Source organism: Lygodium microphyllum, chromosome 9, assembly GCF_053477565.2.
Source record: "Lygodium microphyllum isolate KBCC chromosome 9, Lygodium_microphyllum_v1.1.10, whole genome shotgun sequence".
NCBI classification, from domain to species: Eukaryota; Viridiplantae; Streptophyta; class Polypodiopsida; order Schizaeales; family Lygodiaceae; genus Lygodium; species Lygodium microphyllum.
Window position 1 is genome coordinate 127,243,099 of NC_141143.1, and position 13,995 is coordinate 127,257,093.

Sequence of the window (13,995 nt, forward strand, 5' to 3'; positions counted from 1 at the left end):
AGTGACCTCATGGCAAACATACTTATCAGCACAGAACCTTGGATGCATGCTGAATACATCCGAGATCTGCTAGATATGAGAGCTATCCATAATTGGAGGAGTGGAAGTGCTACCTCCCCCTTGAGCATCATACGATACTTTGGAACCTTGCTCTGTTGAACCTGATGGAGTGCAAATTAAAGTTGGCTCTAATTGAAAGACATCTAGGGAAAGCTATAGCAATTGAGGATGGTCTGCCAAGTCATCCTCTTCCATCCATTTGGTATCTATTGGTGAATAATTGTGAAATTTTACCAAGTATCTCCTAGAAACTTTACCTTTGACCTTTCCTTCCTTATGTGCCAAAATCTGCTCGGGTACCAAAATCTCATCAAGTTCCTCAACCTCAGGCTGAATTTCAGCAAACATATCCTATGGCACGTCACCATGAAAATGCCTCAACAAGCTGACATGAAAGGCATTGCATATCCGCCAATGTGGAGGTAATCCCAGTCGATATGCAAACATTGCTGATCTTCTCCAATACTTGAAAGGGCCCATAGTATCTCATACTCAACTTCCGATACAATCTTTCTCTTTCTTTCGTCTTTTTCAGCCTTGCCTTTTCAAAACGTAGCAATACATAATCACCCTCTGTAAACTGCAAAGCATGTGCGTGGCCATCGTTTATCCTCTTTTTATTTGCTTGTGATCTTTAAAGTGCATATTTTGTCTTTTTATAGGTTGGATCCAAGTTTTCCACACAACGATCCACATCAAAGATCTTATCCTTAGTTTGTGGAATAGTTGATACCTTCTTGGTAACCTCAACCACCTCAAATGGAGCTTTGCCCATGGAACTATGCACTGTGTTATTGTAAGCGAACTCAACCAAGGGTAAATACTACTCCCACTGTGTTTTGTGGTCTGAAACATAGCACCTCAAAAGATCTAACACTATGAAATTTACTTCCTCAGGTTGACCATCTGTCTGCAGATGGAAGGAAGATGAGAATTTCAGTGTGGTACCCATATTCTCAAACAACCCCTTCCAAAATAAACTAGTTATTCGGGGGTCTCGATCACTAATGATTAACTTTGGCATACCATTATACTTAGAAATGTGTTGCAAAAACAATCGTGCTATATGATTGGCCTTTATTTTCTTCCTCATTGGAATAAAATGGGCTTGTTTGCTAAACCTGCAAATGATGTCCATGTCCCATAATTTCCTGTAGGTGTCTCAAGAAGCTAAAAAATAAAGTCTATTGCAATGCTTTGCCAAGGTCTATCTGGAATAGGCAAGGGCTGTAACAAATCCATCATCTTTTGTCTATCATGCTTTACCTTCTGACATATGATGCATGTCTTAATAAACTGTTCTAGATCATGCCTCAAAGCTGGACAATAAAAGAAATGCTCCATTGCCTTGACTGTGGCATCAATGCATTTGTGTCTTGCGTACGGAGGAGCATGACTTTTAGTGATAACTTTAGGCCTTAACTGCTTTGTGACACACAGTTGTCTATGCATAATTAGAAATCCATCTCTTAGCACAACGTGTTCATGCCTTTGGCCATTATAACATTGATCATAAACATTAGCAAAGTTCGAATCAGCAACATATTGCTCTTTCATGGCATCCAACTCAGTGTGATAGTCCATGTTGATGGTTGAAATTTGTGGCTTACGTGACAGTGCATTAGCCACAACATTCTTTTTACCATCAATATGTACAATGTGAAAGTGAAACATATAGAGAAAATTTTCCTATCTCATATGCTTCTCTGACAACTTTTTCTGCATTAGAAAGTATCTCAAAGTTTGATGGCCTATTTGCTCTGTAAAATCAGCCACCAACAAGTAATGTTTCCATGTAGATAGTGCATGAATTACAGCCAAGAGCTCTTTCTCATAGACCTGCAAATTCTTTTCTGCATCGTGGAGAATTCGGCTCTCATAAGCCACGACTTGGCCGTCTTGCATAAGTATAGGCCCAATACTATTACCAGATGGATTACACTAAACTATGAATGACTTAGATCGGCCAACACCAGCATAGGATTTGAAGTCATTTTTTCCTTGAACTTTTCAAATGCTGAAATTTCCACAACTATCTATCTAAATGGTAGATCCTTCTTCTATAAGGCATGCAATAGAGATTCGATTTCAGCAAACCTACGTACATACTTCCTGTAGTAAGAATATAAACCCAAGAAGCTACAGATCTCATGCACATTCCTCAAAGGTGGCCGTGATCGTATTGCCTCAATCTTTGTAGGGTCCATGCGAATACCATCAACTGATACAATATGCCTCAAAAAGTGGATTTTATGTAAGAAGAACTCACTTTTCTTGTCATTGATAACTAGCCTATACTCATGGAGTTCATTGAACAAAATGTCCAAGTGTCTTCTATACTTTGCCTCAATCTTTAAATAGACAATAATATCATCAAGGAAAGTGTCCACAAATCCTCTATGTGGCTTCAAGATGTGATCCATCATCCGATTAAAAGTGGTAAGAGCATTCGTAAGTCCAAAAGGCATAACAAGAAACTCTTACAATCCAAAAGATATGGTGAAAGTTGTCTTAGGCACACCTTCCGGTCTAATATGTACCCACTTTTCAAATCTATATGGCTGAATATGGCTACCCCTTGCACTCTATCCATAACATCATCGATCCGAGGAATCGGAAAGCAATTCTTTATCGTGATGTTGTTCAGAGCACGATAATCAATGCACATACACCATGAACCATCCTTTTTTTGTACCAAAAGCGTTGAAGAACAAAATAGAGATGAGCTGAGCTGAATCAACCCTTTTTCTAACAGCTTATTCACTTGACTCATAATCTCCTCCTATTGGAATGCACGGACTCTGTTGGGTGGCTTATTAGGTGGGCTACTTCCAGGGATAAGACCTATGCCATGATCTTTTGGCCTTTCAGGCGGTAGTTGCTCTGGAAGTGATTGAGAGTAGCAGTGAGCATACCTTTTTGGAAATGACATGCGATTCTTCTCTAACTTAGACATGTTCCCAACATTCTCGCTATCATCTTTATCCTTAATAAAAACCAGTACGCTGAAAGATGATTTTTCATTACTTTAGAAATGGTAGTTGCAGATAGAACAAGGATAGATTCACCTTTCAACTTTACATCAAGTGAGTATCTTTCCCTTGTGCAAAATAGTGATCTTTTTTGGACGAGAATCAATCACTGTATGCATAGGGTGACAGCATGGCATACCAAGCAATACATCACAAGGTTGGAGGGAAGCAATATAGAACTCTTTGATGTCCACGTATCCTTGTATACGCAACCGAAGCTTTCCAATGAGTGGTGTGACGTGCTCTGCATGGCCTTTACATGAAATTGCAACTTCCCCCATGGGTCCTATCTCATCCTCTCTTATGTGTAGATGGGCTGCCATGTCTACAAAGATGAAGTTGGCTCATGTACCATTATCAAAGAAAATCAATGTACGCTGATCCCTAATTTTTCCCCATGCTTTGCACAACTCAGTAGCATCATCATTGGGCTGATCACTAACAACATCGGACACCAATCCCATTGATGTTTTGGGCTTCTTTCCTTTAGAATCTCCTTGATTTTTTGATTTTGTGGCTTGCTACCTATTGGGACAGTCCCTTGTAATGTGAGTGTCTTGTTCACAAATAAAACATTTATTTGTTGCCATCAATTCTCTACTTTGTGCTAATGTTTTCGAGCCCTTTCTTTGCTATTTCGGCCTCTTTTCAAGCTGATTTTCAGATTTGTCACTTTTCTCAATCTTAAACAACTTTTTATTCGGCTTCTCCCTAGTGAAGCTCGAATCCTCCCCATGTAGCAAAGAATCGGCTGGAGCCGTAGTTTCTATGAGTTGAGACATACTAGATGTGGTGGATTTAATGCAGAAATCCTTGATTCCTTTGGGCAACCAACAAACATATTTTTCTACTTACTCATAAAGGGGTATGGGGCGATAAGAAGTAATAGGCAGCAATGTATCCTTTCTTACATTCCTTAGCGTCCAGCTTATTCCAAGCTGCCATGATGTCCACTTCAAAGGTACTTGTTAACCAATTCGATGCAAATATTTTTTTGAATTGTACCCACATTGACGGTACTCTACCTTGTATCAAAAGAGTGAACCACCACTGTAATGCATTCCCTTTCAAGAAAGAGACTGCCTTTTGAATCTTCTAGGACTCCGTGAAGTTTCCCTCTGAATAGGGTGCATCAAACTGTTGAATAAAAGTCAGAGCTTTCAGCTTATCTTGTGCACCACTGAAGGACTCAAACTTCATTGCTTTTTCACTCTCATCATAATCTTTTGTTGCCTCTTTCAGTGTCAAGTCTTCATACACTGGCTTATGGAAAAAGGGTACATTTGATAAATTTACATCAAAATCAATGCCAAACGGAGCATTTGCATGAGTAGCATTCATTCATTGAGCCCCATAAGCATTCGGGGGTGCAGATGCAATATCAAACATGCTACTTTGTGCCCCAGGCATCAAAACAATGTTGCCATATATAGGGTTTTGTATATTTTCAACCATACCCGAATACATTGGGCCTTGTACACCATGCATTGGTTGCTACATACCATAGGGATTTGTGCTGTACATTCCCATATGCGGTCCTTGTCCAACTATAGCATGAAAATTTGTGCTTTTACCAAAATATCCTGGCTGTCCCATCACAACATGCAAACTTGGCTATCCAAAATCCATTGTATTAGCACTTCTTTGATGGCCTTGTATTTGCATTCCTTGCCATGTATGTACCAAATGTTTTGTTTCATTAGCATCTTTGGGAGCTTCAAATGAAGGGTTTGGCATTATCTTTGGTGCACCTTGTTGTCCCGAAGGTGTGGAAGATGTGTTCTTCTTCTTGCCTTTGCTGTCTTTCTTTAGAGGATTCAAAAATTGGGTAAATTGAGGATCAGTTGCCAATTCAGCAAAGAGATTTCCTTGTGTTGTCATCCGATCCTTGAATTAGTCATCAAATTCCTCTTCACTTTGCTAGTCATTAGGCTCCTTATATCTTGAAGGCCATGCATCTTGCCCGATAGCAATATTTTCAGCTTGCTGTCAATGGTTTGAGCTTTGTCCAAGGTCTGGCATTGCATTTCCTTCATTTCCATGTGAATGTTCATACCAAGAAGCATCATCACTGTTTGAGTCCATCTCACTGTATGTAGACATATTACTGTAATTTCTTAGCTTAAAGTAAAAATCTGCACTAGCACAAAGCTTTGGCTTGCAATTGGTGCCTCGAGCCCCCCAAATTAAGGGATTGAGTGGTGTTCCGGCAATGAAACCATGAAACTAGCCGTCCTTCCGTGGATGGGTGGTAATTCCTTGATTACAACCTAGTTACAGAAGCAACATTTATTACAAAATCGAAAAATGCAAATTAACTTACAATCTTGGACAATGGACACCTTGTTGGTCCCAAAACTAGCGTCCCTTTTGGTATTTCTTTAACTTAATTGAAGAAGAAGTTGATGTACAATGTGATTTTTCCAATCCCTTTTGGTATTCCAACTCCCCTTGTTGTCCAAAATGACCAACTCCCCTTGATTGAGACAGTCAATTGGCCTTCACTTGCTTTGATGGAGATGGAAAATATCCCAAATTCATTGAATTGTTGGCCCCTCCACTTGAATTTGACTGAAAACAGCTTCAGCCATGTTGAATCTAATTCTTGGAGCTTCCAGTTTTTGGTATGCTTCCTAAAATTGTTGCTAAACCCTAATTTCTGCTGCATATTAGGATTTATAGTAGAGAAATTTGAAATTTCTCAGCCTTTGGTGATCTCAATGTTGTAATCTTTGGAGTAAGGCCGTAAAAAGGTTGGGAGATGAGAGACAATGCTAAGGAGAGAGAAAATTCAAACTTTTTGTGAAGATCTGAAGAAAATCAATCATTTACTGTTGCTGCTCTGTCTCAACAACCTTTAGATGCTATTGCCTACTGCAGATTGGTCTTTTGCTACTCATGGCTGCCTCAGAAGGTCCTCCAATGGCTACAGTTCAGACCAACATCTCCTCCCTCTTGCTTGTAGGTTGAATGCACTAGAAATGTCTCTCTTCAGCCTTTAAAGACGTTTTTCAGTCTTGCTTGGGCCAACAACTAGCCCTTTAGATAATCTAGCATTATAGCCCACTAGATTGGGTGTTTACACAACCATTTCATTTGTTATGCACTTTGCTGCTCTTACCTCAGGAGGAATTTCTCCGAGTTGTTTTTCATAGAAATTTTGTTTCTCTAAAAGACAAAGAGGTATCCTTGTCGTAAGTCTAACTAGACAATGGTCATATCTGTCTTAACTTTCATCTGCTAGGTTTAACTTGCCTTGCTGCCTGCTGTTTTCCCAACTGCCACAAGCACAAGTTTGTCTCCAATGTAGGATGTCATTGGTCTAGTTGCTCTCATCAAGACATATTTATGTTTACAATCATCTCTTTCATATATCTGCATCTATCTTTGTCCTCATGGGTTATGTTTTTGTAGCCCATTGACAAATTTTGTGCTAATCAATCAAAGAAACTTTCTTTAGGAAGGAAAAGGAGGTGTATGTATATGAATGACTTTAAGGTCAGATAAAAGGAGTGTGAAGGTTCCATCATGAGAGGAGAACTTGCTAGACATGTCTTGAGGTTGAGGAGGAGGAGGCAACATTGAACAGAGTGAAGGAGATGCATTGTGCTGGGGATATGTATCCAAACTTGCAAAACTCCCCTAATAGGTCTTTATGTCTTGTTTCATACATGGGTAGTAGTGTTTACGTCAAGTAGAATGAGGCCTTATTTTTTCAGATAATGTGTGTTGTATCACAGTCACAAATACTTGTCTTGTGTGTTGGAAACCTGGGGTCTTTTATTAGCTGATGCAATGAGTTATTTAGTAGACCACATTTTTCTATTTTAAAGACATCTGTTATTTTTAAAAAGTTTTTAAAGCTCTGGTTGATGAGGTGCTTCATTTTCTTGGACTAACCACAGATTCACCTTTTTAAAATAAATTTGTAAGGTGCATTAGTTATCAAGTCAGCAGTGTCATATTAAATTCTTTCCTTGCAGGTTGCTAGGGATGCAAAACATGTTTATTCTGGTAGAAAGCTTTGCACCAAGTTGCTCAATGAGGTATGTCTTTCATACTCAAGGCCTGCATATATACCTGGCACCTTAATTCTTGTGAATTTGGACAATGATATAAACATCGAAGTACCATTTTGTTTGTGTTGTTGTCTTGGCAATACTGACCATTTACTCTCTTTTTTCCCTCATTCTGGACTCAACTAAGAAAATTTCTCTTAGTTTAGTCTGACTGTTTAACTTTTTTTCCTCATTCTAGATGATGATACAAAGGATGAAGTATCATTAAAACTAGATTCGGAAATAACACCATACCCTCAATGGGCTAAACGAAATCTATCTCAAGTCCTTTTAATATTGTTTTCCTGGTTCCTGACAGACTTACTGTTGTTTACTATTTCTGCTTCTACCAATATCCGCGGGTTCTGCAATAGCAACCTTTCCATTTTATGCTGACCTGTAAGTGCTCTTTCAACTTGTTGACATATTTGCATTTTTTTCCTGAATTGTTCATCGTCAGCCAATCTGAGCTACTCCAGCAGACTGCTGTCTGTTTGGACTTTATCCCTATTTGGACTTCTCAGATGCAGACTTCCAACTTTTAACCTGTTATGTTTTCCTCCCTTGGAACCAGAAATGTTGCTGGAAGCTTGGGGCCTATTTTTTGATTTAGTTGATTTAGAGTGGAACTTCATTGTCCGTATTGAATTCCAGCCAGTGTTATCACCTAGTAGATTTTAACTATCTGACAACAATCTATATACACTTCTTTGTACTTCAATATCTAGTCTTGCTTTTGCTGGATTTCAGATCAAGGACTTTGCAGTTAGGTGGGATAGACCCCAAGGACATTCTGAGAGTATGAGAAGATGGGATCCTTTTTTAGTGACCTTGGATTTTGGCACTTCAAAATGTATCCTTCTATATCTTGATACTACTTGAGGTGCATTAAATAGAGACGTATTTCCTTTGGGACTTGTCTTTGCCCTAATATTTTCCTAGTTTCATCCATAGGTTCCTTGTCTGGCAGACTTTTTTTTTTGCGAAAAGCTCTCCTGTCATGTCTCATCGTGCCCGCCCAGGTCGTTCACGCCGCCACATCAGCTGGCCCCTTGACAGCTCGTGATTGCCTGGCGCCCCGCCTAGCCGTCTGTCCTCCCCGCCCCGATAGTTCACCCCCCCCCCCCCCCCCCCGGCGCCATTGTTTCCCCCCACCCTCTAGTTGCTCCCCCTCCTGCAGCATTTTCCCAAGATAGGCACAGCTATTGCCACAGGAGTTCTTCTGTAGTGGCCCATGGTCCTACCTGAGAGTTGCGGAGTGCGGAGAGTTCCCACTACCTCTGGAGGTGGGGATCTTCGTGGTTTGTAAGTCAAGGAGCAGCAAGGTCCATCTACTAGCACCCAGAACCCACCCAGGTTCTGGGTGGAGATCGCGGATGGACTCCTAGAGGTGGACTTCCGGATCATTGGAGGAGACTTCAATAACCTCGAGGATTTGGAGGACCAGAAGGGTAGAGGCAGAAACTACCAGGGCATGGCTGGGGAGGAGGAGGCATGGGAGGTCTTTCTGCTAGCAGGAGGAGCAAGCGATGCTTGGAGAGACCCTGCCTTCCATAGGAGGGAGAGGTCGTTGGACTTCTCTTGGGGATACAGGCAGCTAGGTGGAGTCCTGCTGGAGCGGTTGGACAGGTTCTATGAGGGAGAGTGGGGAGGCTCTCATGGAGGCCAGATTGAGCAGTTGGCAGGCACCACGTTGTTCAATCATTGCCGAGCTCTCCTGACACTTGATCCCCCAGTATCCGCTCTAGACACACGATCCTATCGAATCCTTGACTCGATCTATAGGACGGAGGAGGTGACGAGATAGATAGAGAAGATTTGGACCAGAGAGTGGGACTGGAGGGATTGGATAGCAAAGGAGGTTGCAGAGGTCCTAGCCGAGTCAAGCAGAATCTGCCAAGAGGCAGCCATACAGGCCAGGCAGCAGAGCTAGGAGGAGGAGAGAGCACTTCGGCGGGACATAGCAACCACGTAGAGATTATTACATGAGGCACCAAGGGATCCCACCCTCCATGCACAGGAGATGCGTGCATGAGCAGCCATTGCTGGCCTTGAGGACAAACGCTCGGAGTTCTCCTTCTGAACCTCAGAAGACTTTTGGGCACGGAAGGGAGACACAATGCGCAAGGAGTTTTTCCAGGTGCACCAGCCTCGCACCTCAGGAGAGCAGATACGTAGCCTTCGGGATCAGTATGGGAGGACTCATTCTAGCCCAAAGGAGGTGATGGAGATTGCCACCGACTATTACACGTGCCTTTTCTAGCAGGAGGGAGCTTCAACTAGAGGACAGAGATGTAGAGAGCAGGTCTGGGATCACATCCCGTTCCTCGTCACAGAGGAGATGGGACGCTCCCTCCTAGCCCCTTTCATAGAGAAGGAACTAGAGGAGGCTTTCCATACACAGGATGGGCAGAAATGCCCGGGAGAGGATGGCCTCTCTAAGGCCTTCTTCACTACCTACTGGGATGTGGTGAAGGACCCCCTACTGATGGCTTTCCAGGAGATTTTCACTTCAGGAAAGATGCCAGGGAGTCTTTCGGCAGGACTTATGAGTCTTCTCCCCAAATGGGCAGATTGGTTGGAGTTTTCCCAATGGAGACCGATCACCTTATGGTTAGTGGCCTATAAGGCACTGGCAAAGATGATTGGTAGGCGACTACGCCCCGTGCTTCCAGCCATCATCCATGACACACAGACAGGCTTTGTCTAGGATAGGAACATCCTTGACAATATATTTACCTTCTTTGAGGCGACAGAGTGGGCTCAGTACAGTGGGCAGAGACTGGTTATACTACTCTTGGATTTTGAGAAAGCTTATGATAGGGTGGACTGAGATTTCCTAGAGGGCACCATTGTGAGGTTGGGATTCTCCCAGGTTTGGATTCGCGGGGTCTCCGCCCTTTATAGATTGGCCACCAGTAGAGTTTTCATAGGCGAAAGGCGAGGGGAGGAGTTTCGGCTGAAGAGATTTGTTCGACAGAGTTGCCCCCTGGCCCCGTACCTATCTACTCTTTGCAGAGGCAATGTCTCGCTTTCTCAGGTCACGTGTAGACGGATTACACAGCCTCTGACTTCCAGTAAGAGAGGAGACTGAGTTGTTAGATTCAGAGTATGTAGATGATACAACACTCTACATAGAGGACGATGAGTTGATGCTGGAGAGAGAAAGGCTGGCTCTTGATGTGTTTTGTTTTGTAGTGGGAGTGAAAATCAACTGGCGAAAGTTGGTTGGTTTTCTCACAAACCCGAACTCTAGCACGGAGTGGGGCATCCCCTTGGGATTTAGATGGGTAAGCAGAGGATAGACCGTCCCGTACCTAGGGTTCCAAGTGCGACTAGACATCACTCCTGCCCAACAGTTTCTTCCTGTCCTTGATTCTATTTGGAGGAAACTGACCTATAGGAGCACGGCCTGTCTCTCACTGGCCGGCTGACCCTTGGTGGTTAACCAGGTCCTCCTAGCAACGGCCTGGTACATCGCCTCGTGTTGGTGCTTCTCCTCATCATGCGTAGTGCAGCTTCACCGCCTAGTGCGGAACTTCCTTTGGTTAGGGTCAGATGGTTCCAAGGATTCTAGGGCCAAGGTGGCATGGGCGACCATCATACGGCATCGGTCAGAGGGAGGGCTTGGGATCATAGACCTAGAGTATCAGAGTATGGCCCTCTTGGGCAAGCTAGTTGTCCGGGGCCTCACACTAGGCGGGCAGACCTAGAAGGTCTTATTGCAGGAGGGCCTCCAGGACTGTAGCCTAAGGCTTGGCGGAGAGTGGAGGTTGTCCCTGAGATGGATCTTCATGTCAGCCCAGATTACCCCCCCCTTTAGATCACCTTTCCTACGCAGCTTACTCCGCGTGTGGCAGGGTCTCCGTAAGGCCCTAATCCAGAGCCCCCCAGGCTGCTAGGAGGAGATAGATCGTCAGCCGGTGATTTGGAACCCGTAGGTCAAAGATCGGGTTGGGGCATAGATCGGCGAGAGCCCCACATCCAGTGGGCTGGTTGGGAGGTCGCCCCGGCTCGTACCATGAGGACGTAGCGGGAGGTGTACAGGATGGCGGACAAGGAGGTGCTGCAATGAGTATCAGGCTACTAGAGAGGAGTGGATTTGAGGAGAAGGGAGATAGACGCAGCAATACCTCTGGAGTGGCTTGCTTCCCCGATACGAGAGCCGATAGAGCACGGGGAGGTATGGGCAGCTAGGTTTTCGCCAGCAGGCATCCCCCTACAGGTGGCAAGTAGAGTGGGCGGTGCTCCATAGGGGACTTTCTTCTCTGTTCAGGAGGGGGCGTCTGGCCCTTGACAGAGGGCAGCAGGATGAGGGGATTGCCACCCTTTCGTGGAAGAGGATTCGGGTGGTGGGCCTTCAGAGAAAGACATGGCGACTGGACCCCTATGTTTTATGGAAGGAGCTCAAGGAGTGGCGCTTTGGATTTGGGAGGGCAGACCACTTGATGAGCTAGAGTGGGATCCAAGAGAGTGGCTATGGCCGGCCACAGCGGTCGCCAAGAAGCCATCCAGGTTCGTGGAGTACACTGTCAGGATTGGGAGACACGTATTGATGCAGGAGGATATGGATTGGGCGCCGTCATGTAGCAGGCACTGGGCGGAGCACAACATCACGGAGCCTTTCCGACGGACCTTCTGGCGCCGCCTATGGGATAGTTGGCGGCCGAGGAGGGTGTTGTATTTCTTATGGCTGGTGGCACATGGAGGCTTGGCGGTGTGAAGTTGACTTGCCCAAATGTAGGAGGGAGGTTGTAAGCGCTGCACACAACAGCCTCTGGAAACACCAAAGCACTGCCTTTGGTCATGTGAGGAGGCGCAACTCGTGTGGATAGATTGTACCTGCATGTAAGAGATTGAAGATCAGTTTGTGTCCATATCAAAGCCTGATCAAGGAGGCAAATCGATTTCAAGATCTGCTGGCCATTTGTGACAGTCTGTTGTATTGAGATTTGAAGAGAGATCAGCCTATATCTTCATGTACTTCAAATTGGAGAAATACAATCTAAAGAAATACCACAAGGGGCACTAGTTGTTGGGGCCAATCGGGTGTCTGCTATCCAAGATCCAAGTGATAAAGTATCATTTCAAAATTTTGAATTTATTGCTTGCTATAAAATCACGTCATCCATAAAAGGATTGCTTTCATTATTGATTGTTTATGTCTTGTGCCTAAATTATGTGCAATTGTGTAATGGGATAGTAAAAGGAACCTACTTTTATATATTCTCACTAAGTGCTAGCATGCTTCTAATTAGATAACTAAAATAAACCCATTGAGAAAAGTGGGAGGTCTCGATCCTGACAACTTAGAGTCTATAGTTTGGTGAGCCCTATTTGTCAGGTAACTTTTCTAAACCTTAGATAGATCTATTAGAATGTGACCCTCCAATTCAATAGGATAGTTAACTAGCTTAACACCATTTTAGGGGGCCGAAGCTGAGATTTTACCTAATGGGTAGAGGGATTGAGTTACTCTCTCCCTCGCTTCTAACTCTCTATGAACCAAGTGCAGTGTTAGCCCACTCTCACCTTTGATTGGTTACAAAGTGACCCTTCTTAGATAGGTGTTAGACTATTGTTTAGGAGACCATAGTTTAGGAATCCTCAGGTCGATCCTTTGGTTTGAGGTTGTGAAGTTTTGCTATTGCAAGACAGCATCAAAGACGACTCAAGTAGCTAAGTCCATATATCCAAATTGGATTTGGATGGTGTTATTTGAGAGGCACGTATGTCAAACATGGTATTAGAGCAAAAGTTTATTGGAGTGTAGGATTTTATGAAAATAAAATTTTGAGAATATGAGAGGTAATTGTCTTGTTTTTAACTTATTAATTGTCTTGTTTTTAACTTATTAAAGTAATCGAGTAATTATTCAAATTGCCTAGAAAAACTTAGTCCAGGTTATTTCCAAGAGGGTTTGATTGAGAAGTGATATTGATGTGGCTTCCTATGAGGAAGAGATTTCGTGGATTAAGGGAAGAAAAGAGATTATCTAATGGAAAATGAGTTGGTAGAGTGAATCCAAGTGTTTGGATTGAGAGTGTTGTGGATAATAACCAAATTAGTCATTGAGTTTGATGGCATAGTGTCTTGAGAATCTAAGACTATTTTTATGACTTTAGGAACGTTCGGATATAACCATAGCTGAACTCCAAGAGAAGGAATTCCTTCTCAAGCAGATAAAATCTCTAGACCTCAATGGTGAGGGTACTAAGTCGAGGTGGATGTAGAAGTTTGGATTGATTGTACGGATAATTATTTCTCTGCTATTGGAACTAAAGAAGCAAATAAATCTATGGTAGCGTATTTACACCTTATTAATAAAGCCAAATTGTGGTTGGAAAAATGGCGCCTTAATAATGTGGTGTTGGAAGGGTCAAGGACTTAGGATGAGATAAAAGCTGTAGTAAGAGGATGATACATTCCTCCCTCTTTTGAAACCTTGAAGATGAATGAATTCTTTGGTCTTCAAAAACTTGACTTAGCCCTAGAGCACAGTCACATGGAATGGCCATTTTTGAGTTCCTTGTTATTGTTTCCCGTTCCCATTTTCCATTTCATGTCTATTCCATGTGACTATATAGACACATGGAATGCCAATTCATGGCCATTCCCATTTTCATTCCCCATTCACATTTCCCATTCCATGTGACTATACCCTAGTAGCTACCTTAGTGATAAAGTTATAAGTATATGAATTCTTTTTTTGAGAATGTATCTTTGGTTTTTGCCGAGATGAGAACTTAAGCACCTTAGGCGGAGGAGCTTAGAGGGGCGCTAAGTTAGTAAATCCCTTGAGAGGGATATAGAGATCCCCATCACGGATCTAGATTGATGACCTC

At 43.1% G+C, this 13,995-nt stretch overlaps 1 protein-coding gene across 3 annotated transcripts in view; it reads left to right on the forward strand.

Moving 5' to 3' along the window:
- Positions 1 to 13,995, forward strand: part of LOC148031567 (uncharacterized) — a 163,614-nt gene that overhangs the window by 49,169 nt on the left and 100,450 nt on the right. For all 3 annotated transcript variants that reach the window (XM_087685769.1, XM_087685771.1, XM_087685770.1), the window contains one exon: positions 7,076 to 7,138. In XM_087685769.1, coding sequence (XP_087541895.1) covers positions 7,076 to 7,138 — 63 coding nt within the window. The remainder of the gene's footprint in view (positions 1 to 7,075; positions 7,139 to 13,995) is intronic.